The 26,885-nt window shown below is 34.3% G+C and overlaps 3 protein-coding genes across 5 annotated transcripts in view; all 3 read right to left on the bottom strand.

Annotated features, from left to right (window-relative positions):
- Positions 1-12,683, bottom strand: part of hmgxb4a (HMG box domain containing 4a) — a 28,423-nt gene extending 15,740 nt beyond the window's left edge. Inside the window, exon 1 of the mRNA XM_073942032.1 lies at positions 12,632-12,683. The gene's annotated coding sequence lies outside the window, so the exon portion shown is untranslated. The remainder of the gene's footprint in view (positions 1-12,631) is intronic.
- ankrd54 (ankyrin repeat domain 54) lies at positions 173-9,266 on the bottom strand. The gene is made up of 8 exons (NM_001002578.1): positions 8,737-9,266; positions 7,826-7,873; positions 7,621-7,719; positions 7,339-7,410; positions 7,209-7,256; positions 5,441-5,565; positions 2,282-2,389; positions 173-819 (listed from the first exon to the last, which is right to left on the bottom strand). The coding sequence occupies exons 1-8, from the start codon at positions 9,107-9,109 to the stop codon at positions 745-747; spliced, it is 948 nt and encodes a 315-aa protein (NP_001002578.1). The 5' UTR covers positions 9,110-9,266; the 3' UTR covers positions 173-744.
- Positions 10,771-25,590, bottom strand: foxred2 (FAD-dependent oxidoreductase domain containing 2). 3 transcript variants are annotated; one of them, XM_073943591.1, is made up of 10 exons: positions 25,339-25,590; positions 23,708-23,933; positions 22,822-23,127; positions 22,270-22,521; positions 20,725-21,057; positions 20,477-20,643; positions 17,786-17,951; positions 16,659-16,885; positions 14,530-14,700; positions 10,771-12,869 (listed from the first exon to the last, which is right to left on the bottom strand). In XM_073943591.1, exons 2-10 carry the CDS (start codon positions 23,926-23,928, stop codon positions 12,649-12,651), a joined length of 2,064 nt encoding a protein of 687 aa, XP_073799692.1. In that variant the 5' UTR covers positions 23,929-23,933; positions 25,339-25,590; the 3' UTR covers positions 10,771-12,648.
- Between the last annotated feature and the right edge of the window lie 1,295 nt (positions 25,591-26,885).

Raw genomic sequence — 26,885 nt, 5'->3', positions numbered from 1 at the left:
GAGGGACTTTGAGAGCAGAGTGTATCACAACAATGAAAACCCCCATCTTTGCAACCACAACTGTGTATTAATAAAGTACACATTCGAGATTTTTATTATATAAAAACGACAGATTATTAATTTAACACAATATAAGATCAAATTAAATCATATTAAAGACTGAGTCAGCATACACTTTTGGCATTGTCATTTATTTGGCAGTCTTAATTGTCAATTACAAAAATTAATAATACAGTAAACAGTGACATTATAGGCTACAATAAAGGCATATCAGAAAGGAATGAGTTATTTCCTAAAAGGATAGTTCATTCAAAACTGAAATATCCATCATTTACTCACCATTCACGCTTTCCAAACCTGTGTGTCTTTTTTCTTCTTCTATTGAACACAAAATATGATATTTCAATGAAAGCTGGACACCTCTAAGCATTGACTTCCATGGTATTTGTTTTTTCTACTATAAATTTAATGGTTACAGGTTTTCAGCTTTCTTCAACGTATTTGTGTTTAGCAGAAGAAAGAAATTTAAAGATTTTGAACCACTTAAAAGAGGACAATTGGTAAATGTTCATTTTTGTGTGAACTATCCCTTTAAGGGTGAAAAATAACAAAGGCAATGTGTCATTTTCTCAAAGTTGCAGTTAAATAACCAGAATCATTGATGTAGGCATGTCATATATAAATAGTTTTCCCAACAAAAGCCACAGCTGTCCCATCTTCTGTCATCTTTTCTTCAGTGCTTCTCTACCTGTCTCCCATATTCTGCATCTGAATACTGAGAGACGTGAAGCTGGCCAGTAAATCGGTCACTTCATCCACCTGCAGATAGCATGAAAGAAAAAATGTCCAAGCGCTACAGTCAGATCAAAAGAACAGAGGTGTACTTAAAAAGACTTTGGATAATACAGTGGTCAGTATTTACAAATACACCCCTCACAAATCACAAAGTCTTTTGAATTCATATTTTTAATAGGAAGCTATACAATATAATTTTTCTGCATAAACATTAGATTAATCAGTACTGAAGCCAAATCTGAAGCTTTTCTAACAAAATAAGTTACGATAACGGTCCAAAAACTAGTACAACCAAATATATGTTATAGAATAATATTAAATACAAATTTAAAAATGAGGAAAAATCAAGAGACGCAAACCAATTAAATAATTTCAAAATAAAAATATTGTAGGTTGTCATTTTTTTTTTTTTTTTTTGCAATATTTTGCTTGAATTTAGTTGTATTGTCTTTCAATTTCTAAATATGTTTGGTGGCTAAATATTATTTATATATATATATATATATATATATATATATATATATATATATATATATATATATATATATGTTTAATAAATTAAATGCACCAAAATACATTGCTTATATTTACTGAGAAACAGATACAAATATTCATTTTCAAAATGGGGTGTACTCAATTATGCTGAGCACTGCAAGTACATAAACATATTGGTCAGTTTAAGACTTTTACTTGTAAAAATATATTATAATGCTAACTTACTTAAAGCCAAGTTCAAAAAGGCGAAATTATGAGCACGGCAGCTTCTACATTCAACATTTATTTTGCTTTCAGTGTTACATAGCATCACGGCTTCCAACAATGCTGATAATTTTGTTTAAAAAATGAAAACTGCAGATTTATGCTTAATGATTTTAAGAATAAAGGAGCTGAAAACCAAACCTGAAATATTTTTTTAATTTAAAGTTTGCAGTCAAAATCCAAGAACCACTTATTTGGTAAACAAAGCTACAGCAGGTCTCTCATATAATACATCCACTACAAGACAGAAAATAGTACTTTGCAATAACTATTATTTATAAATGATCTAAACATTTGCATATTGTTTAATGATATTACTTAAATCAATATATAAACTGACTAAATGTATATTTACACACATTTACTTGAGTAAATAAATAGATTGAACGAACTGTGGAATACTGCCGGCACATTTTCTATGTGGGCTTTCCTAGGCTATAATAACCATTATAATTTAATGCACAAATAAATGCAAAACTGGGTTGCATTTTTACTCAGTATCAAAAAATACATATTATTGCAACATTAATGCATTTATTATAAGCTGTTTGAACATTTAAATCAAGTAATATTAAACATCATTGTTTAGCCTAAGTGAATTTATTTAGCCGTAATGTGGTTTTAATTGGTATCACACCATCGTTGCTTGAATTTAGCTTGTAGTGCATTGGGGTGCTGTTTGTACATTATTAAAGGGCTGTGTTAGATCTCAGATGTGTGTGTTTACCTGTTCTCTGGTGCGGGTGTTCTGCAGCTGGGTTGAGATGTGCTCTAGTTTCTCCCTCTCTTCACTCTGTCCCATTATATTCAGATACTCCCTCAGCATCTGAATGATCTACAAACATACCCAGAGATCATCCATTAATTGTCTATTACAGCACATATAAATGTCCAGTAAAATAGGATCGTAGGGATCATAAACATTAATAAGGAATTTATCTGAATGTTTGCTCATTTTTGCATATAACTGCTGCCAAAATAGGGCTGCTCGATTTTGGGAACAATTATAATCACGATTATTTTGGTCATAATTGTAATCATGATTATTCCAAACGATTAGTTGTAGTCAAAATTATTAGCACTCCTGACAATTAAAAAAATGTATAAATTATGTTTAACAGAGCAAGGAATTTTAACAGTATTTCCTCTAATATTTCTTCTTACGGAGAAAGGCTTATTTGTTTTGTTTTGGCTAGAATAAAAGCAGATTTAAATATTTTGAAACCTCTTTTAAGGTCAATATTATTAGCCGCTTTAGGCAATATATATTTTTGATTGTCTGCAGAAGAAACTACTGTTATGCAATAAACTGCCTAATTACCCTAATTAAGCCTTTGAATCACTTTGAATTTGAATGCTTGTATTTAAAAAATATCTAGTCTAATATTATGTGCTGTCATCATAGCAAAGATAAAATAAATCAGTTATTAGAAATGGGTTATTAAAACTATTATGTTTAGAAATGTATTGAAAAAAAATCTTTCCATTAAACAGAATTTGGGGGAAAAGGGTTGCTAATATTCAGGAGGGCTAATAATTCTGACTTCAACTGCATTTATACAGTTATTTTCCACCCTGCAAAGGAAAGAGAAATAAATACAATAGAATAAAAATATGAAACAAACTGTGCTTTAAGCATCTTCACTGTAAGAAAAACACTTTTAAGTAAAAAAAAAAAGTCTTCAGTCAAGAGCAGTAAGGGATTTTCTCGTTGTTTTATTAACCATGATAAAAAAGGCGGCAGTAAGAATTGCGCGCTGTTACTATAATGGTTTCGCCTTTACATGTCTTTTGATCCTTATTACAAAATGAGGGTTAATAGGAATAATCACTAAACACCGTGTTTTGACACCTATTTGACCTTTAAGCGCTCACGTTAAGATTACTTTAGATGTCTGCGCTCTGCTCGTCACAGTGTGCGTATGAGACCAAGTGCAGACCGCAAGCTTCTGACTGTCTGCGTGCCGCACACACATAAGCATGCGGTCTTTCGAGCTTTTAAGAGCAACAAGTGAGGAAAACTGGAAAGGGGGCGGTAAATAATGGAATAATCGTTTATCTCGATTAATGATTTTTCATAATCGTTAGAAGCCGAAATCGAAATCGGATTTTCAATTAATTGCACAGCCCTATGCCAAAACATCACCAAAAGTTTATTATCACATGGACATTTTATTTGTACTAATTAACATTGTTAATATTACGTTATCCTTACACTAATAGTTGTCATTGCTCTAAATGTTTTTTACACAAACCACTTACACTTTACTGAAGGAACATCATTTTGTCTGACTTTGTACTATGAATTACAATAAAAGATTGCCTTGAAACATTATTGCCCATCTGTCATATGACATTTATTTACTCGCTACAAGAGGCTTTTTTCCTACAATGATTATCATAGACGTCAGAAAAAATTTCAAAATAAAACTATAATTGTTGTGAATGTGACTTCAATAATCAAATCATCAAAGTTTCTATAATCAAGTTACACATACGGCTCATAATCTGAGTTTGCAATACTTTAAATGCTGCCCTACACAAACTCAAATTTACAATTGCATTTTTTTGCATTTGAATACTTGCATTCACATATATTTGTAATGTACTGAAAAACCCTTTAATGGCTCCTATGGTTTTCCATATTTCCTTAATAATTACATAATAATTGATCTATTACATGCACAGTTTTGTAGTGTTAACCTTTTGTTGCAGAAAGGACATAAACAAGGATGTAAACAACAGGAAATGCTGTTTGGCACCGCTAACAATTTAGTTACGATTTCATATTTATCCATAAAACCGTTGTAAACATCCACAATCTTCAACAGCGCTGCAGTGTCTCTCTATGTGGCCGCTTTCCCTGCGCTCTACATCTCAAATAACAAATCCTCAAAAGATATGTGAACATTTCATATTACTTACATGTTTATTCCTAATATATGTGAAAGACACTTGTCAGATGTTATTTTAGAGAGCAGGTGTGAGGTTAAGCTGTGTCCTCTTCATTTTTTTGTCAGATTCAAGCTCAAACTGATACGGCTAACAGCTACTCTAAATGACACAGTGCGAAAAGCGCATGATTGAAGAGGCGTAATGCTTCCTGGTGATGTGGAGCCGATCCACAAATCACAGCACATTATGTTAGCTGACCAATCAGAGCCTCTTGAGGGATTTCCTTTCAGAGGAACTAGGAAATATGACAGTCGTTTTCATGTTAGCTAAGTATCTGTATTTAATCAAAGTAGGGTATATGAAAAAATAAGGTGGTTTTCCACAAATCAAGCATGAGCACACATTGCTTTGCATCTTATAAACACAACTAAGCCTTAAAAATACACTCTGGACCACCTCTTTAAACACAATCTTTTGGCCCAAAAGTGCAGATCTATAAAAAAAAACACAACAAACCTGTAATTGTTTAAACGCATCTTAAATCTTCATCAGCCAAAAAAACCCCAATTTTACTTAGATATTTTGACTGATTGCTTTGGTTAAATTGAGTTACTAAATTTTTTTTTGGCACACAAAAGTGTTTTTAAAGCTTTATATTACAGTTGAACCAAAGTCACATGAAATCTTTTGCCTTTTTGGTTCATTTTCAGGACTTTGAACATCTCGGGCCATTGCTGTCTATGGAGGACGATGGAGCTCTCAGATTGAATCTAAAATATCTGAATTTGTCTTCCAAAGATGAACAAACGTCTTGGGGATTAGAATGCATTGGAATTAATGGCAAGATTTTTATTTTTGGGTAAACTAATCTTTAAGTGGGCTAAACAGTGCAGCCCTTTTAAACACATTCATAAGTGTAAATGCCATATGCTCAACTTGAAGTTTCTAGAAAAAGTTTGTGTGTAAATTTGATTAAGCATGTGCTCGATACCTGTGTGACCTCTCCTCTGAGGGTCTCTAGGCTACGCGAGTCTCCCTCTTGCAAGATGTTGAGCTTGGAGCGGGCGAGATGGAGAGGAGTCCTTCCAGCACGATCCAGAGCATCAACACGAGCACCTAAAGAGACATTCAGAACCACAATGAATTACATTTGTGAATAGGGGATGTTAAAAGAATAGTTCATCCAAAAGTTCTGTTTTCATTTTTTCACCCTTCACTCATTCAAAACCTGTCTGAGTTTCTTTCATCTGTTGAACACTACAGAAAAATGCTACATCCATAGTAATTGATTTCCTACTATCAGGGTTTCTGCGTGGTCTTAAAAAGTCCTAAAATGTCTTAAATTTCAAAAACCAAATTTTAGGCCCTAAAAAGTTTTAAATCCACTAAAATATTGTGTCGTAGATCTTAAATCATTTTTTTTTTCAATCTTAAATCATTTTTCTTTTCAATTTCAATCTTTATTTTCCTATGTCAATGTAAAGCTATACCTAATCGGGTCAACAGCCATTCAATCCCTAAAAATATATTTCAATAAAAGTTAAGAAACGTTTATTTATTAACTCTAATTACTTATTATTACACATGTATTATCTTCCTTGCAATAACTTTTGTTTTTAATGTTTTTTTTTACAGTTCTATCTTGACCATTAAAATTTTTTAGTGTTTAGCCTATTGTACGTCTGAAATTTCATTCATTATGGTCTTAAAATGGTTTTTATAAGGTCTTAAAAAGTCTTAAATTTGACTTGATGAAACCTGTAGAAACCCTGTACTATAGAAGTCAATGGGTGCCAGCATTCTTCAAAATATCATTTCTTTTTTGTGTTCAGCAGAAGAAAAGAAACTCAAAAACATTTGAATCCACATGAGGGATAATTAATTATAATTTTATGTAAACTATTGCTTGACGTAAAATATACACTGTTTTGTTGAAGAATTGGTTTACTTTCAGAACAGAAAATCCTGACAATTTTCTAAACCCTTTATCGTTCAACATGTTTATTTCTTAAGGTACTTTAAGTAATGAAGCTTTTTGTAGAGTTTACACACTTACAAGCTTAAAATTAAAAACATTTTTTAATTACTACACATTTTCTTAAAAAAAAAAAAAAAAAAAGTATATACTTTTCAACCTTAAAAGTTTGCATCCCAAAGCACTAAGCAACCAACCACTCAAATCACTATATGGAGAAAAATCCTGCATGCTTTCCTCAAAAACCTTCTTTTTTTTTGACCAATGAAAAGAAAGAAATATCTTGAAAGACAATGGCGAGTTGATTATCAAGAAATATTCATCCTAAATGTGAACAACCCCTTGAAAAAATATATGAAAAATCTTAGATCCACTGCTTGTCATTGGTCATAAAGGTCAATTTTTGGAAATTGAAATTTATACAACATCTGAAAGCTGAATAAATAAACTTTCTAGTTGGAGGACAATTTACTGTGATAGGAGGATATTGGGCAGAAATACAACTATTAATAAAAAAAATTGATCTGAGGGTAAAAAAAACTGAGAAAATAATATTTTAAAGTTGCCCAAAAGAAGTGCTTAGTAATGCATAACACTTATCAAAATTAAGTTTGATACATTTTACAGACTGAAGTTTACACAGTTTTTTTGTACAAGATGAATTTACCTTAATATTTTAATGACTTTGATACTATATTATTATTATATATAGACAATTTTGTCCCATAAAATGCATTTTTAGTCATTGTCACAAATATAACCTTAAGACTGGTTTCGAACTTACCTCCTCGCAGTAAGGTTGTGATCACAGGCACGTGGTTGGTGCAGGCAGCTGTAAAATCATAATGCAATAATGACACACAAAGATGCAAATAAATATGTCTAAAAATATTTGCTGAATATACAATTCTTACCCAGATGCAATGGTGTGTTCCCAAGGCTGTCTCTCTGGTTTGGGTCAGCACCATAACTCAACAGCAACTGGACTGATTAATTACAAGTGGAGATTGAGAGAGTAAAAATGGAAAAGCATGTATACTTTATAATTTATCAAATCAATCTTTCATCATTTAAAACCCTAACAATCTTTTTGGTTTTAGTCAATAAAACACTACGGTTTGATACTATGCAATGCACTGATATGTATGCAATAAAAATGTAAAGTATGTAATGCAAACAGTTTAGTTCGCACTTACCGATAGTCTCATTGCCATTGCAGGAAGAGAAGTGTAAGGCTGTCCTGCCTTTGTCATCAGCAGCACAAGGATCAGTATCATCTTCCAGCAATCGTCTCACTAGAAGGGGTTACATTTTTCAAAAGTGAACACATTATTATTTAACTGTAGATCAAATCTTACCATATAGTATAACTTTCAGAGTCATGCTGCTGGTTATTCTCACCTGTATCTATATCATTTGAATTGGCAGCTTCTCTGAGCCTCTTCACAGCTAAAACAGGACATGTGGTTGGTTAAAAAATATGGGTCATGGATGATAATAATAGCAACATAGTGACTAGTTTGACATACTGATGCGAAATCATACAACTGAGGATTTAACTGCTACATTTTCTCAATCTTATGCTACTCCTTTCACTAAACATGGTTGGTTGAATGCTAGATTTTAATTAACTATGAAAACTATTCTTTAATTAGTGTATTATTGTTCATCACTAAAGGACGAATTTACAGTTTTGCATTTCAGCACTTAATGTTTAAGGTTATATATGATGTTTATATAGTATAAACATATAGTACAAAGAAATAAAGTTTATTTTAGTTCGTACAAGATAAAGACTAACATTTCATTTTGGTTTATTTACTTGAGCAGTGTATAAAAGCCTAATATTAGTGTAGGAAAAGCATTGCAAATCCACATTTTTGTTCTTATTTCTTTTTTGACTTGACAATTTCTAAAATATGTATGCATTTGTATAATTTTGGATCTGGGTTTGTATGGAGAACTTATACAAAACCTGAAATTATCTATAGCTATATTAGAGCCAAACAAAACATTTGTAACAAAGCCTGTTGCCTATATGGCTGATAAATTAACGCCTATTCACCACTGCAGACTGAAAAAAATAATTCAAATTTTCACCTGAAAGTAAGTTAAAGTTTAAGAAAATAAATGTATTTAATTTGATATATAATAATATTCAGGTTGTTTTTATGTCTTTTAGTTAGAAATAAATTTGTGGGTTTCTAAAATTTTCATTTATAAGCATCCATGAATTATAATTACATGCAGTCTTTGATGTACATGATTACAGAATTATTTGTAGTGTGTATCTTCTGCTCGTGTACACACACCATGCAGGTCTTTTCCAATGGGCCCCATGTTCCTCCGGGCTCTTGCCAGCCGCCTCACCCTGCTCGATGTGATTTTTCCTGGTGTGCTCCGTCCCGCCTGTAGCAGCTCACCGGGCTTCCATAAAAGGTGCAGGTACCGGAGCTCGGTGTCCGCGGCCGGTCGCGTCCGGTTGAGCCTCAGCGCGCTCAGGGTGTCCAGCCGGGAGATACTGAAGCCCACCGTGCCTGCACCGGCAGCTTCCATCGGCGACTCGCCCTCCCGCTTCTCGGTGTCTCCCGCAGAGGGTCCGCCGGCCAGCGTGTATTCGCCCTCCGAGCTGGAGCGGTCACCGTCTGAACCAGCAGCGGCTAAAAGCGGACTCGAGCCGTCCATATCAATAAAAGGCGTTCACTGCACTGATGTCAGCATGTAAATGTCAGTTCCAGCAGAATGTAAATACTGAATCTGTTACACAAACCTAAGCCCGCATGGTCACACTGGCGCTACTCTTCAGCACTGGGTTTATAGCGAAGATTTTAAATAAATGAACAAGACTCTTTTTCCGTGCATCGCGATTTAATGTTGGGATGTTTAATTTGAACCGTTCCGTGTTGAAGTGAACTGTGAACATTGAGCCAAAATGGCGCTGTTTCACTGTTTTGCGCGGATGTTCAGTAAGACACGTCCGCATTGCTTAGTCTGAAATTATTGCTACCTAAAGGGCCAATCAACATGGATGTTGTTGAAGCGCTCGTCCAATCAGAGCACATGTGGTGGAAGCGTAATAAATACGTACATAAGATACATAAAACGTGATGTGACGGAAAGATGTTGGGGTATGTTCAGTATGAACAACCTAAAAGTAAGCAGTTGTATGTAGTGAACTTAGTTTTGCTGCTTGCTAAATTTCACATTTATAAGTCAACATTTTCAAACTCCAGACCTATGTCTATGTTATTTTCTGTACAAATTTAAACAACACTTTTTATTGATCCAATGGTCTCATAACCAAAAGACTCTAAATCTGTCTGCGGTTCTTTTAATTAGTTTAATTTTTTTGCTTTTTCAACATTTGAATATACTCTTTCTTTTTCTCTGTTTTTAGTTGTATTTTTCTTCATTGTTAAAGAAAAAATTTTAAAATAGTTTTTTTTTTATTTGCTATAAACAACAGTATTGTTTTTTCTATGATAGTTTTTCAATAATATTATGAAAAACCGCATCTTACATTAAAAACTCGATCCAATATCCCAGTCTTTTCAATAGCAAGAAAAGGGCAATACTGTAAAAAAATACAATGTTTCTGAATCAGAGCAATGTTTACTATTATCTGCATTAGTAAATGGGTTTTATTCACGGTATATGCAGGAATCCTAAAGGTCATTTTAAAACCTTTTTAAGACTTTTTAAAGACCTTCTCAGAATATTTTAAGACCTCATCGCTACTTCAAGCTCTCTTCAGTATAAAACTTTTAACTTAATAAACAGTTTTAGTTAAATAAATCAATGGAGCACAACCAAGCAATAGAACTCAGATAAGCTCGGAAGAAACAGAGCTTAAAAGAAACTCGTCTTTCTCCATCCAGTGGTACGCAAACTTTCATTTGACCATTTAGCCGCCTGTTTCGCTACATGTGGAGAGCGTCACATCACCTTCCCGCATTTGTCGCAAATTACATGACATCACCCCATGACATCGGAGCTTGGCCAGATGCACCCTGGCCTGAACCAATCACATGGGTCAAGCATGCCACTGTTAATATTAAAATTAATATATTTATGCTTTTTTGGAGTAAAACACTTTGGACAATGCTTGAACTAAATTCAAGACCTCATAAAAATTTGATTAAGACTTTGTAATACCTTTTTAAGGGCCTTCATTATCTCATAATTGATTTATAAACCTTTAATACTTTTTAAGACCCTGCTGACACACTATTCTTGCAATAAAAAAATATCATCATCATCATCATCATCATCATCATCATCGTCATCGTCATCATCATATATTCTACCATAAAAGGTAAAGGCAAAAACACAAATTCAGAAATGAATTATTTTGAGACAGAATGTGTTTATTGTTATTATAAATAAATGTTCATGCGTGTCGACCCATGAAAATACTTTCCTGTTTAACCTTTAACAATAGTATAAAAAATAAGTTAAGCATTATATTAGAACACCAAAATCATCTCATATAAAACGCTGCTAAATTTGGCTTATAAAACCTATGGCAAGCAATACTTATTATGTCTGATCATGCTGGATGTGGGACGTTTCTATAAAATGAACAGTATGTCACAAAAATGAGTCCACCCCTCCCATTACTGCAAAAAATTTATTATATCTTTTCATAGGACAACACTTCAGAAATGACTCTTTACCTCAATGAATAGTAGTCAGTGTAAAGTGTGTATAGCAGTGTCAATTTATTGTCCTCTCAAAATAACTATAAATACAACCAATAATAGCTGAACCCCTGGCAACAAAAGTGAGTACACCCCTAAGTGAAAATGTGAAATGTCAATATTTTGTGTGGCCACCATCATTTTCCAGCATGGTTTTAATTCTTTTGGGCATGGCGTTGACCAGAGCTTCACATGTTGCCACTGAAATTCTCTTCCACTCCTCAAACACAACATCATGGAGGTGGTGGACATTTGACACCTTGTGCTACTCCACCTTCCTTTTCAGGATGCCCCAGAGGTGTTCTATGGGGTTTCTGTCTGGAGACATGCTTGGCCAGTCCATCACTACCCTGAGGCTCATTGGCAAGCCAATGGTCATCCTGGAGGTGTGTTTGGGGTTATTATCATGCTGGAACAGTCCAGTTTCCTGAGAGAACTGCTTCAGTATGTCACAGTACATGTTAGAATTCATGATTCTCTCAATGAAATGTAGCTTCTCAATGCCAGCAGACCTCATGCAGCCCCAGAACATGACACTCTCACCACCATGTTTAATGGTAGACAAGACACACTTGTCTTTGTACTCTTCACCTGGTTGCCGCCACACACACTTGACACCATCTGAACCCAACGGGTTTATCTTGGTCTGAGACAACAGGACATTCATTCATTCATTCATTCATTCATTTTCTTGTCGGCTTAGTCCCTTTATTAATCCGGGGTCGCCACAGCGGAATGAACCGCCAACTTATCCAGCAAGTTTTTACGCAGCAGTTGGATTCCAGCCGCAATCCATCTCTGGGAAACATCCACACACACATTCACACACACACTCATACACTGCGGACAATTTAGCCTACCCAATTCACCTGTACCACGTCTTTGGACTGTGGGGGAAACCGGAGCACCCGGAAGAAACCTACGCAAAGGCAGGGAGAACATGCAAACTCCACACAGAAGCGCCAACTGAGCCGAGGTTCGAACCAGCGACCCAGTGACCTTCTTGCTGTGGGGCGACAGCTTTCTTAGAAGAGGCTTCCTTCTAGGACCACAACCATGCAGACTAATTTGATGCAGTGTGCGGCGTACGGTCTGAGCACTGACAGGCTGACCTCCCATATCTTCAATCTCTGCAGCAATACCCAATTTAACCCACCTGCTATCTGTGGATACCTGAGACAGTGTAACACTAATGAGTTACATGACACAGGGAAAGAAAAATTACTACTTGATTTTCACATTTTCACTTTTGTTGCCAGGGGTTCAGCTCTTATTGGCTGTATTTATAGTTATTTTGAGAGGACAATAAATTGACACTGCTATAAACACTTTACACTGACTACTATTCATTGTGTCAAAGAGTCATTTCTGCAGTGTTGTCCTATGAAAAGATATGAATAAATATTTGCAGAAATTGTAGGGGTGTACTCACTTTTGTGACATACTGTACATACATTTCATGAAGAGTGAGAGGCAGACAATCTAGAATGTGTTGAGTCTTTGGTACCGTTCATGTAATGTCCCTCAAAGGTCAAAGTTCACTGTTGAAATGACTGCAGCGCCAGCGTGATTCAGGTACTCAGGAACTGATGCGTCTTCACTGAGTGCAGCATCTTCCATGAGTCCTGCCTCACGGGCATGTTGCCATAGGTGACGGTTCCCCATGATGCCTTGCTTTCTCAAGTACCCTTGACGGCAGAAGAGGGGTGGATTACGACTGGTGAGGGACAGAAGGAAGCAGGATTCTGAGAAAAAGTAAATAACAAGTGATTAAATTTAGCATGACGTTATTCTTCTGAATACTACGATACATTCTGTATAATTACTAAAGTTTGAGGTTGAGGCCATGATCCTGAAAATACAGTAAACAGGAATACTGTCGGTTTTCTTTATGATTATATTTATATATTATATTTGAAAATATAACAGTTAACTCCTGCATTTTTAGCATCATTCCATCATTACTCCAGCCTTCAATGTCATATGATGATATATAGTTATGTAGATGATATATATAGTATGTCACAAAAGTGAGTACATCCCTTCTACTTCTACAAATATTTATTTATATCTTTTCATAGGACAACTATTCAGAAATGACTCTGACACAATGAATAGTAGTCAGTGTAAAGTGTGTACACACTTTTGTGACATACTGTTTACAGTAGTTATGGTTTAATGTATATTTGTCCTTTTTTAGTAGTGTTTTTTTGTTTCTATTTTTATTTTATTTATAGACATTTTTGGTATTGGTTTTGATGATGATTTCATGTAAATGTGTCATTTTATTTGTTGTACACCAGTAAAAGATAGCCACTAATGGGGATTTAAATAAACACAAAATAAAAACACAAAAATGTCATTCTTCAAAAATCACTCGAATTTCAAGCTCAAGAAATATTGTATTAATATTAATGCTAAAAACATTAAGGCTACATTCACACTGCGAGGCTTAGTTCTCAAATCTGATTTTTTTTTCTCAGATTAGATTTTTTGCATGGCTGTTCACACTGTTGTTATAAATGTAGTCAATATCAGATCATCAGTCATATGAACAGATTATGGTCCTAAACTGACCTGTATGCACAAAAGTACAACTACACACAGCACAAAATGTCTAATTATGCACACAATGAGTATACTGTATGAAGTCAATAAAGCCTGTTGTCAGACTATGTTTAAGATAATTATTGACTTTTCAATAAACAACAGCTGTGTTTTTTTTATGAACTCTAAATGATCGTTTTTCTAGTACTAATGTGCATTTCAGTGTTTGAAACCTAAAATACGTGTTTTGTGATGATTTGTTATTAATGAAAACTGCAGTGATCATCTCACTGACCACCATGTGTAGTGAACTCATCAATGGTTGATGAGGAGCAACAGACTGAACTGCAGGAATCTTGTCTGGTGTTAAAAATGATATTGTTTGGCAGAGTCTGATTACCTAGCCTTCTACTAATTTGTTATAAACAGCATAGGCTGTTTCAGGTCAAAACTCATCAAGGTGTCTGGAGCACATACCAGTACAGAATAATGATGTTTGTCGATCGAAATCACATGAATTCCAGCATGACCATTCACACTGCGGTCAGATAACAAAACATTAGATCTGTATCTGATTTAATATTGCATATGAAAGTGGCACAAATCAGAATTGAAAAGATCAGATTGCACATGGTTTGGGCTGTTCACAATGATTCGGACCACATTTGCCTGCAGTGTAAACATAGCCTAATACTGCTTAAAAATGTTTGACACATTGTTTTATTGCGTGTGTTTAGTGAACTTTGACACTAGGTAAAATGAGGATTTGCACTGGGGAAAAAGACCCTTATTGACCCCAACCTTTAGTCATGTTCTCCCAAACTCTCCGAGGAACATTTGTGTACAGGATGTACTGACCAGCATAAAAGGCCCGAAGGTCAGTCTTTAGGCAGTGCTCCAGGAAGCGTCTGAGAGGTTGGCTGTGAGATATCGGTTGATCCCATTCAGTCAGGAAGTCCTCCACCATGTGATGAACAGCCTCGGGTCTTGGTAGTGGCCAGCCAACTGGACGCTGCCTCATATCTTTATCTATATAAACATAAAAGCATGCTGTTTTTAATACTATGATCAGCAGAATTTGCCAGTCACATACCCTTTCATATATAGTTAAGGTCTAGATTATTAGTCATCCTGTGAAATTAATTATCAATAAAATATTTCCCAGTGCAATGAAATTCACAGTATTTTTTCTTCTGAATGAAATTAAATCAAGTCAATATCATATTGTTAATATTATATAGCAAATATTATTCATATTAAATTGTAAAATATTAAGCACTATCATTGTGTCAAAGAAAAAAAGAAATAAGTTACTAAAAATATTGTCGAAAATAATCTCTCCATTGAACAGCAGCTGGAAAATATTTTAAGAGGAACTAATTTTTTCCAAATGGCTAATCATTTAAACCTTAAACTACATAAGACACAGAGTTCAGACTATACAAGATCTTTGAATATTGAATATTTGTTCTGATGTCCAGAAACAGCATCAGTCAATGTCCATTATGACACACTAGACAAGATAAAACAATCAATTCTTGTGTCCTAAACCCCAAAGTTAGTTTACAAAACAGCACAACAGATCACACCAAAAAAAGTCTGAAACATGTTAGGGCTGCATGTTATTGGAAAAATCTGACAATAAAATATTTAGTTTTCCAGCAATAAACAGTTGAAGTCAGAATTATTAGCCCCCCTTTGATTTTTGTTTTCGTTTTAAAATATTTTTCAAATGATGTTCAACAGAGCAAAGAAATTTTCACAGTATGTCTGATTATATTTTTTCTTCTAGAGAAAGTCTTATTTGTTTTATTTTGGCAAGAATAAAAGCAGATTTAAAATCTTTAAACACCATTTTAAGGTCAATATTATTGGCCCCTTTCAGCTAGATTTTTTTTTCTCGATAATCTACAGAACAAACTATCATTATACAATAACTTGCCTAATTACCTCAATCTGTCTAGTTAACCAAATTAACCTAGTTAAGCCTTTAAATGTCACTTTAAGCTGTTTAGAAGTGTCTAGAAAAAGATCTAGTCAAATATTATTTACTGTCATAATAGCAAAGATTAATCAGTTAATAGAAATGTGTTATTAAAACTATCATGTTAAGAAATGTACTAAATAAAACTCTCCATTAAACAGAAATTGAGGGGGAAAAACAAACAAGGGGCCTAATAATTCAGCGGGACTTAAAATTCTGACTACATCTGTTAACATTATATTGATATATCACAATATACAGTTGATATAAATAGCTCTATTTGGAAAGATTATATTCATTTTGATCAACAGGTATGATCAATCTCTTTCTATACAGTACATCTAAATAAATTACAATACCTTACAAGCATATATAAATTCAACAGAGCAAAAATAAAAGTGAAATAAACAGTGCTTTATGGGTGGTCTAACAGTATTTAAGTACAGAAACTAAACAATCAAAAGTAACATGGTCATCATTGTATAAATAATTAAAATATTTAATAATATCTTTAATAAATAATCTAATCCTGTGATGTGACCGTTGCGGATACACACATTGTGATATTGCCCACCAAGCACTTTTTGTGTTTAACAGATGTCTAATAGATGTCTAAACATAGTCATTTTAGCTAAAGCAAGGTTAAATTTGGGCTGTCAGTGAAAATCTAATAGAGGTCTAAGAAGAGCCCAAAACTAGACTAGTCGTCAAATAGACAGAAATGAATGACTACACATGTAAAGTCAGTCTAATCTGTCTATATGACCACTAGTCTAGTTTTGAGCTATTCGTAGACCTCTATTAGATTTTCACTGACAGCCCAAGTTTAGTCTTGTCTTAGCCAAGCTGTCTACATTTAGATGTCTATTAAACATAAAATTGTTTGCTAAGTGTTGCTCAAACAATATATTGTTCAGCCCAATAATGTGTAGTTTAACCCTAGTGCAAGAATTATTGGCTCTCTAGACTATATAAAACCAACAAACACAGAGAAGCTTTTCACCTGTAGGTAGTGTTTTGTAGTAGTACAAGACCGGATGGAGGAAGTTGGACTTCCAGGCTTTGGTCCATTCTGACTCAGCCCGACCCGGACCAAGAGTATCAGTATGGTTCAGTCCATACTGCATGACCAAGACCAGAAGACCATGATCTGAGATGGAACGTCCAGACAGAGCTGACAGCTGGGGCAGGGCCTGTAGAGGAAACTCCTCCAGATACTCACAGTGAGACCTGCGGAGCCAAGAAAGAGAAAGAATACAGTTTACTCTATATAGTTAACTCTAGGGCTTTAACCACAAGATAAACATTTAATTAGATGTTTGAGAAATTAGTTTAGCATATAATCAATGTTGAAAGTCAGATACAGTTTTGATAATCAATAATCCACTTTTGGGTTCACTGGACATATGGAAAGATATACAGTTGAAGTCAGAATTATAAACCCCCATAAATTTTTCCCCCAGTTTCTGTTTAACGGAGAGAAGATTTTTTCAACAAATTTCTAAACATAGTTTTAATAACTCATCTCTAATCACAGATTCATTTTATCTTTGCCATAATGACAGTAAATAATAATTGACTAGATATTTTTCAAGATAATTCTATACAGTTTTAAGTGACATTTAAAGGCTTAACTAGGTTATTTGGTTAACTAGGCAGGTTAGGGTAATTAGGCAAGTTATTGCATAACGATGGTTTGTTCTGTAGACTGTTCAAAAAATATAGCTTAAAGGGGCCAATAATTTTGACCCTAAAATGGCTTTTAAAAAAAATTGTAAAAAAAAAAAACAACTGCTTTTGTTCTAGCCAAAATAAAACAAATAAGACTTTCTGCAGAAGAAAACAATATTATCAGACATACTGTGAAAATTTCCTTGCTCTGGTAAAGATCATTTGGGGGAAAAAATAAATTTAAGGGGGCTAATAATTCTGACTTTAACCTTATATCCTGCGATGTGACTATTGCAAATGATTACATATTACTGTTATTTCATAAATTAATCTCAATAAATGAAGTCATGAATCACCCTTAAACATTTGCACAGTAGTTTACATTTAAAATCTCTTTAGCTAAATAATTGACAGCCTAGGATGACATATTGTAACCCCATGCCTCGAAACACCTCTTACCCTTGCAGTAAAATAATGTCCCCAAGAACCCCAAACATCTGGTACGTTCCAGAAGCTTCATTCACCCTCCTCAGTATCCAGGACTGCAGCTGACTGATGGGTATGTTTGTAGTGGGCCATGCAATGTTATGATAACGCTGCTCCAGGATTTTATGAACAGCCCGCACTGTAATAGCAAAACAGAGGAACTTTATATACTCCTACTTCTAAAGTGCCATTTAAAGCAACATTTCCAGTCTTTCTGACACTATTTCACTCACTAAAAACAAATCGCCCCAAATACATCTAAAAGACAAACACAGCAGGTTTAAGTATAAATAAATAAATAAATGTTTATAAAATGATTATTTCTGCAATTACAGCCATCATAGCTAGGACAGTTGAACACAGTGTAGAAATAGAAGTTCAGATATTTCAGTGCATTAAACGCATAAATTGGACTGCAAACATAAAAGTTCTCCAAGCACAAACAGAATACAGCTTCAGTACTGCTCTATAATTAAAATTATTATAACACATAATTAAAATAACAGGGATCTTAGTAGGGATAAATGATATAAAACATTTTAATTGATACATATAACCGATAACCGATTAGTCTTTTTCATGGCCAATTCAAAGAGTGTACAGAACGACGCAATGAGCGCCATGCAGTTTTAAAACAGCAGTCACTTATATGTGGAAAATGGACAAATTTTGGATATCCATCAGTTACTCGTCCAGCAAGCACACTTTATCGGATATGGTTAACGGATTTTATTTATCTGTGAAATAAAATGGCTTTATTTTTACCCATATTGACTGATAATTTATTTGTCCACTAATGAACTTACAGGTTAGTGTGATTGATATTAGGGATGCACCACCGATATGGATTTTTTGGCCAATATCGATAACCGATAACTCTTAAAATTTGGAGGCCAATGACCAATATTTTAGCCAATGATATAAATATTTCACAATGGTATATTTTTATACAGCGAACAACTGTTTATTTTAAAAGCTTCATAAAGGTTTGAACTGATCTTGTGAACTGAATAACCTACCCAAAGTAATGTGCACTCATTATAATATTTGATATGCAGATCAAACTGAATCGCCATCAATAACACATGGCAAGCAACTCGTTTATAAGAACAAATAATCATATTCGATTACAAACAACCCAACGAGTTGTTTAGCAGCACGTGTGCATCGCTGCTATTACGTTTAAATGTAATATATTTCCTGAGGCGATTTCAACCAAAATACCCAATGACACTCTATCAAACATATCTACAATGATAAGGAATATGGTTACTTACTGAGTTATTACACACAGCAATACCACATGAAGAAAGGATAAACTTTGAAGGAATAATCAATGTGAGGTAAGCTCCCTTATAGTGAACTGGACAAGTCTGAACAAGTTCGACACACGCATGCACAAGGCAGGCAGTTCTGTGCAATATCGGCTTAAAGATATCGGTCTAATTTTGATATCAGTTCGATAATGATAGCATTAAAAATACCATTTATTGTGGATAAAAGGCTTGTTCTCCGGCATTGGAAGTCATCTTCACCCCTACATTGAGATTTCTGAGGACTCTATTGAAAAAATGTTTTAGTGTTTATTTCTTGACTATCTGGATGAACAAACCAGCCACTCAACCTCTGTGGATTCTCCAGAGATTTAATTTACTTATTTTACTTGTTTAATTAATTATTTTTATTTTTTTATTCTATTTTCTATTGTCACCCGCTACACGATGTTGTCGTTGTTTTGCTCATTGTCAGGGACAGTGTCGAGTGTTTTGTGTGTATGCTTTTCTTTGTGGTTGTTCTTGAAAAATCTAATAAAATCTAATTATTTAGAAAAAAAGATAGCATTTATCGGCCGACAACGATATGGCCATCGATATATTGTGCATCACTAATTGATACCAAGTTGGACATCAATGTTGATCCTGGAACAACATTCCGAGAATGAGAATTGAGGGATAAGTGTACAGTTTATTATAAGTTTAGGCTTACAGTTAGGTTTATGTACGTGTGCATGATTGCAATCCAACTACCATTTCCCTCTGATTTCGAAAATAAAGTTCGGGTTGGGTTTAGGGGTATGGTTTAGGTATGAATTACATTTACAAACAAAAAAAAAAAATACCAGGATCAACATAGATGTTAAAGTACAAATGAAATCAAAACTAATCATATGATTTTGCTAGCTCACATTGCCAGTTTTGTGGTGACCAATTCATCTGTGCATGTCATTAAAAAAATAAAGTTTGACCTTAATCTAAAATTAACATGTTTTTTTTCCAGTTAAATTCTCAGATTTCGTATGTCTTAGGTAATGGGCGTGGCTAACACACTTAACCACACCCCTCCCAGCGCTCAGTTTTAATAACAAACAGAAATGGTGAGATGGAGGTGTCTGTTAGGTAATAACTCTTCTAAAACACATTTCCCCATCTTTCTGAATAAAATGCCTACTTTACTACATCCAAAAAACAAGCCACATCCACTGTTTTGTCATTTAATATTTAGTTTCTCAAGGAACTGCGTCCCAATACAAAAAAAAAAAAAAAACAGTCGTAGCTTTCAGTCCATGCAAACTTTAATCTAGGATCACATTGTACTTAAAAAAAACGCATCCCTAATATCCTATCTGTGTTCACAATAGTTGAAAGAACAGTAATAAATGCTTACCGGTGTAGCGAAATCCGTGAATAAACCCACCAGCAGACATGCGGTAGTCTCTGGAGTGGGCAGCTATACCCAACACAAACATGTTAGGTGTTCCTCTGCCTTCATACCAAGCTGTTACCCCTGGCAACCGACCTCGGGCACCGCTGCTTTGGGGTGGACGTGCAGATCTGGATAATTAATGAAAATATCTAGTCAATGTGCGTATACTTTACTCTATTTGTTTTTTGGATTTTACAGATTGATCTTACCCATCAAAAATGGAGAAGTTGAAACGGAAGCCCAGGCAGCGGATCACTCGGTCATACGGCTGTCTGAGTGAGAAGTTATCGGTGTGATAACCAGGCAGATTTTGACCAGTGACGTTTGAAATGTTGGTATCATTCTGGTCATCAAGAAGTTCAGTAAGAGTTAAATACAGTGGCTCATTTCTCTTTGTCGAAGTTGAATTTCTTTTCTTTGCCGCTCTTCTCTTCCCTCTATCTTTTGCTCTACGGACAATGGCAATATCCTCCAGTCTTCCCTCTACTAAACCGTCCAGAGATTTCAGCTGGTAGGTGTCTAATAGTTCATTATTCACTGCTCTACAAAACAAGAAGGTTCATTTCAACTTAGATTTTTACATAAACAAATTTCAGGCAAATTTTTAAGGGCAAAAATGGTTTACTGTCTACTGTCAATAGCAGTGCTGAACAATATATCGTTTGAGTATTGATATCGCAATGTGTGTATCTACAAAAGTCGCATCACAGGATAAGATTATTTATCAAAGATTAAAAGATTTTATTAAATATTACTTATAAAACTTATTTATACAATGATGGCCATGTTATTTTACATTTAAATGTTCAATTTCTGTACTTCAATACTGTTAGACTACCTAAAAAACTATAAAGCACTGTTGCTATTTTTGCTCTGTTGTATTTATATGCTTGTTATTTATTTTATTTTATGATGCACTGCATAGAAAAAGACTTGATCTCATTTGATCTAAAGTATTGAAATCTTTCCAAATAGAGCTATTTAAAATGATCTGATATTTACGGTGGCCGAGAGAGCTTGCAATGCGCTGCAATTTCTAAAACACCAGCAAATTAGGAAATGATCTTTATTAGTTTGACAGCACACATGTTGCAAATTCTCACAACACAAACCTCTAAAGAAATGCACAGCATCTTGTCACAATAAAACTTTAATAGCACAGCGTTTCAGTTAATCATCAATTACGCTAATAATTTACAAAAGACAACAGAATCGTGTAATCAGGATGTAAAAATAAACAAAATGATCTCAACTTTAAAAGACCACCAACAACTTTACTGAGCAACAGTCACAGCATAATAACGCATCAATATCTCAGCAGGGTCCGTCATGTTTTTGGGTCCCCTTGAAACATTTCCATTGTGTTACGTGAATATTTGCAAGTGTTGTGACAAAATGCAGCTCGTTTCTTAATTTGTTTGTGTTGTGAGAATTTGCAACACGTGTGCTGAAAAATGTAAAACTGACGCAGATCTTTTCTTAATTTGCTGGTGTTTTTTGTAAATCCATGTGTTTTCTTCAATTGCAGCGCATTAAGCTCTCTCGACCACCAGAGATATTCATATCGAAGCAAAATCTTTCACCTTGACGTCAATTCACAATTGTGAACTGACCCTTTAATCTAAAAGGCTTTTAACCTTATTTGCTTTTGATCTATGAATTATGTAAAGAAATAAAATAAAATGCACTTATCAGGCATAGTAAATGGGCAGGGTTTGCAATAGAATGAAAGGAAATTATTGAATTTTAAATACCGGAGATCCCCAACGTAGTGAGTCTGCCATGCGAGTCGTACTGGGCTTGGACTATACAAGTGGATCCGGCTTGCTCTACCCAAGATGCTTTGCGCCGTCTCAAAAGCGGAGTTTCCTTTGCCAAGGATTAACACTGCCTGGTCTTTAAACTCCTCCGGATCAGTGGGAATTGACTCATAACCCTCCACCAGGTCAGAGCCACGAAAATCTACCTCCTGAGGAACCCAAAGACCAGTTGACACTAACAGGACCCTACGAGCACAAAAAAAGCAGGAATTACCTTACGAAATATTGTTAAGGGGCTGATTGATATATATATATATATATATATATATATATATATATATATATATATATATATATATATATATATATATATATATATAACATATTTTATAATATATAAGTATATATATAACAAATTAATGAAAATATTAACCAAATGTAACTAACTTTTGAAATGATATTCAACTGCATTTAAAATCATTTAAAACCCACTTTCGATCCCATTTTTAATGTTAAATGTTAAAATTCATGAATGCATTACTATACCTGCACTGATAATTGACACCATTCTGATCAGTCAGAACGTAGCCTTGGTGTCCATTAAAATCTGATGCTTTGATTCTCCCTACATCAGTGCCATATTTAACCTTCAGTCCCAGTTCCTTCTCAAACAAAGAGAGGTAATGTGGAAAGTCATCAGCACTCGGGTAAAGCTTTCGGCTGATTCGCTGAAACAGGAGGTCAGGCCTGTCACTCAACAGGGAGTTCCAATCATGACGCAGATTGAATTCCTTGTTCCGCCTTCCTGTGTATATTTTGTTAATGCTGATGAGTTTTCTGTGGCGAGGATATCTGAAAAGAAAATGAAAAAAAGCTCTTAACTTGATTCGGCAGAATTACTTTAAATCGTTATAAATCATAGTAACAATGCTAAATATTTTAATTGTGTAGCACACTACATTGAGATATAATATCAAATGAAGAAAAAACTTAATAAAGATATATCTGAGAATATGTGACGCATTACATATATCATATTAAAATGTATTGAATAGAGCCCTGCACATTCCAAGTGGGAAAAACAATTACATTACAGCGAGCCAACAAATTAAGGATTTGTTTCTTTGTTTTTCTCAAGGTCATAATTTATTATTTGTGTCCCAGGTTTAGATAAAAATGTAATAATTTAATGACTGCAGAAATTTGTGCTTACAGCTTAAATTAAATGTCTAGAAAGAATCATTCTAGATCTGTTTGAAAAAAAAAACATCATAAATTATTAAATTCAGAACTCATTAAAACATTGTTACCACAATTTACTAAATCAAGGGAATTAATTCTTAAGTTGTTGCCACAATGTTACTAAAAACAATATAACTAATTATTTCGATACATTTGAGAGCACATAAGTTCTCGTTCAGATAGCACACACATGTTGAAGAAGCTGCCTGGTCCTGCGTTTCTCTCCAGAATAATATAATCTCTCTGGCTCCTGGACAGAAAGTATCCCATCTGGAGGCCTGCGGGTCCAGCTCCCAGCACACAGTACTCATGGCTCAGTGTGCGGTTACGACCATGAAGACCAGAAGCAGACACGGCCAGGAGCAGGTCCAGGACACACAGGAGCCTGAAGACTAGCTGAATCACACTCATGAGGCCTGGGGACAGAAATAAAAACATCAAAAGATTAAAGCCAAACACTTCACATTAGATCTTTATAGATAATTAATCATATATGCAGTTCAGCTTTATTAATAAAAAAACAAATACAGCTTAACAAGTAACAGTTTAGACACAGTTTAGACACAAATAAACAGCAACTGAATAAAAGCAAGATATCAGCTATTAAACTATAACAGTAAAGTCACAAAGCATTAACACAGGAGTCTGAGAAAAATGAAAGCCAATATCAAAAGATATTTAGAGGTTTCTGCATCTAAACTCTTCATATGTATAGATGATATATACTTGTAAAATAATTATAAATGAGAAAAATATCTGATGCTTTAGTAAGAAGATTATATAAAGCTGCTGTCAGAATTATTGGAACCAGTGAATTATAGCCCCCCTGTTTATTTTCCCCCAATTTCTGTTTAACAGAGAGAGGATTTTTTTCAACACATTTCTAAACATAATAGTTTTAATAAATCATTTCTAATAACCGATTTATTTTATTTTTGCCATGATGACAGTCAATTATATTTGACTAGACATTTTTTAAGACACTTCTTTACAGCTTAAACTAGGTTAAATAGGATAACCAGGCAGGTTATGGTAGTTAGGCAAATTATTGTACAACGATGGTTTGTTCTGAAGACTATCGGAAAGAAATATAGCTTAAAGGGGCAAATAATTTTGACCTTAAAATGTTTTGTTTTTTTTTAAATCTGCTTTTATTCTAGCCAAAATAAAACGAATAAGACTTTTTCCAGAAGAAAAATATTATCAGACATACTGTGAACATTTCCTTGCTCTGTTAAACATCATTAGATGAATAAAATAATAATAATAATTCTAATAATTCTGTCTTCAACTGTATATTTATGTTGGTGCATTTAAACACAATAGATTTATTGAACAGATATATTTATATTTTAGTCACCAAACATATCTAGAAATAGAAAGATAATACAATGGAATTCAAGCAAAATATTGTTAAAAAATGACAACCTACAAAATTAAAACATATATATTTACATTTTTTTGTTTCTCTTGATTTTTCCTCTTTTTTTAATTTTGTATTTAATAATTTTTATCTATACCATATAAATTTGGGTGTTTTCGTTTTTGGACCGTTATTGTAAGTTATTTTGTCAGATAAGCTCCAGATTTGGCTTCACTACTGACTAATCGAATGTTTATGCACAAATATAATATTGTATAGCTTCATATTAAAATCTGAATTAAAAAAAAAGATTTGTGAGGTGTTAGACAGACAGACAGACAGACAGACAGACAGACAAGTACTGAATAGACAACAACACAACTAAGAATAAAGACGAACACAGTGGTTGACAACATTAAAATAAAAACAATTTGCGTGTTTATATTTCAGATACTTACTGAGATTTCGCCTCAATTATGGCTCCCTGTACCAGTACTGGTAATGCGGTAACATCATGCAAAACAGCTGAAAACACTTTATAAATGAATAAATATTGGCATTAAACCAACATACCGTCAACTACAGCTCCTGCTGCAATCCTTCAGTAGCCGAAAACAGGGAAATGAACAGCAGGCATTTTGTAAACTACATCTTTGCGAGAGCACGGTTTTCATAACATCTTCCACAAACAGGAGACGGAGCGTACTTTTGACGTCACTAAAGAATGTACGTCATGTGCTAACCAATGGCAGGTCCGAAAGGCGTGGTTATAGTGGACACAGTTCACGCCTACTTAAAGAGCACATCATTTTTTAAAGGATTTTTAAAAAAATATGTAAAAAATATACATCTAAATATTAATATAGCTCTCATAATTTTAATAACGTTTAACTTGATACTTTCCAAATGCCTTTAAACAGGGTGGGAATTATACATTGGTGATCAGGGGGTCGACTTATTTGTTAAGCTTACAGTGAATTAAATTGATTAATTTAATTAAATGACATCAAATTTATTAACAGGACTTGTTTGTAATCATTGTTTAGAAAGATATTAAATGTACTCTGATATTCCTGATTATTTCAGGGCTTACTTGCTTATTCAAATTATGCGTCTAATTTGACTTTACTTTTAGTAAATATGTAAATATTCATTCATTCATTTTCTTTTCGGCTTTATTAAATCGGGGGTCGCCACAGCGGAATGAACCAGCAACTTATATAGCACATTTTTACGCAGCAGATGCCCTTCCAGCTGCAACTCATCTGGGAAACATCCACACACACTCATTCACACTCATACACTGCGAACAATTTAGCCTACCCAATTCCTGTACCGCATGTCTTTGGACTATAAGGGGAAACCGGAACACCCTGAGTAAACCCACGCGAATGCAGGGAGAACATGCAAACTCCACACAGAAACGCCAACTGACCCAGCCGAGGCTCGAACCAGCGACCTTCTTGCTGTGAGTTGACTGCACTACCTACTGTACCTCTGCATTGCCTATGTAAGTATATACACCTATTTTACTATCCCGTGACCACTTACGATATATCCATATGATCGCACCTGATCGGCTGGTTTGGACACTTGAAATGATTCTTGCAAAGACTAGCGTGAGTTATGCATAAAACCTTATAATGGTTTGACTATTATAGGGGAGATCAAATGAATGTCTATATGTCTATTATTTTAATTATGAATATAATTTTTTTTAAATACTGATCAGGGATAACTATTTCTCACTATTAAAGGGCTGACCCCCTCATATATCTTGCTTTGACATCCTACAGGGGGATCAAGCATTAATTAGGGGAGTCAATCCCCCCAAACGCCCCAGTAATTCGCACCTCGACTTTGACAGATGTTTAGCTCTTTATCCATGTCCGGGACGCTTTATTAAATGACAAATATGAAAATATTATTTGTTTGTTGCTGCAAACAATAAAAAACAAGACATGCTGCTTCCACTTTTGAGAATTGAATGGTAGAGAAATTAAAC

This window comes from Danio rerio, chromosome 3, assembly GCF_049306965.1.
Source record: "Danio rerio strain Tuebingen ecotype United States chromosome 3, GRCz12tu, whole genome shotgun sequence".
Lineage (NCBI taxonomy): Eukaryota > Metazoa > Chordata > Actinopteri > Cypriniformes > Danionidae > Danio > Danio rerio.
The sequence above is the reverse complement of the archived record's forward strand: the minus strand, read 5'-3'. Positions and strand labels throughout refer to the sequence as shown.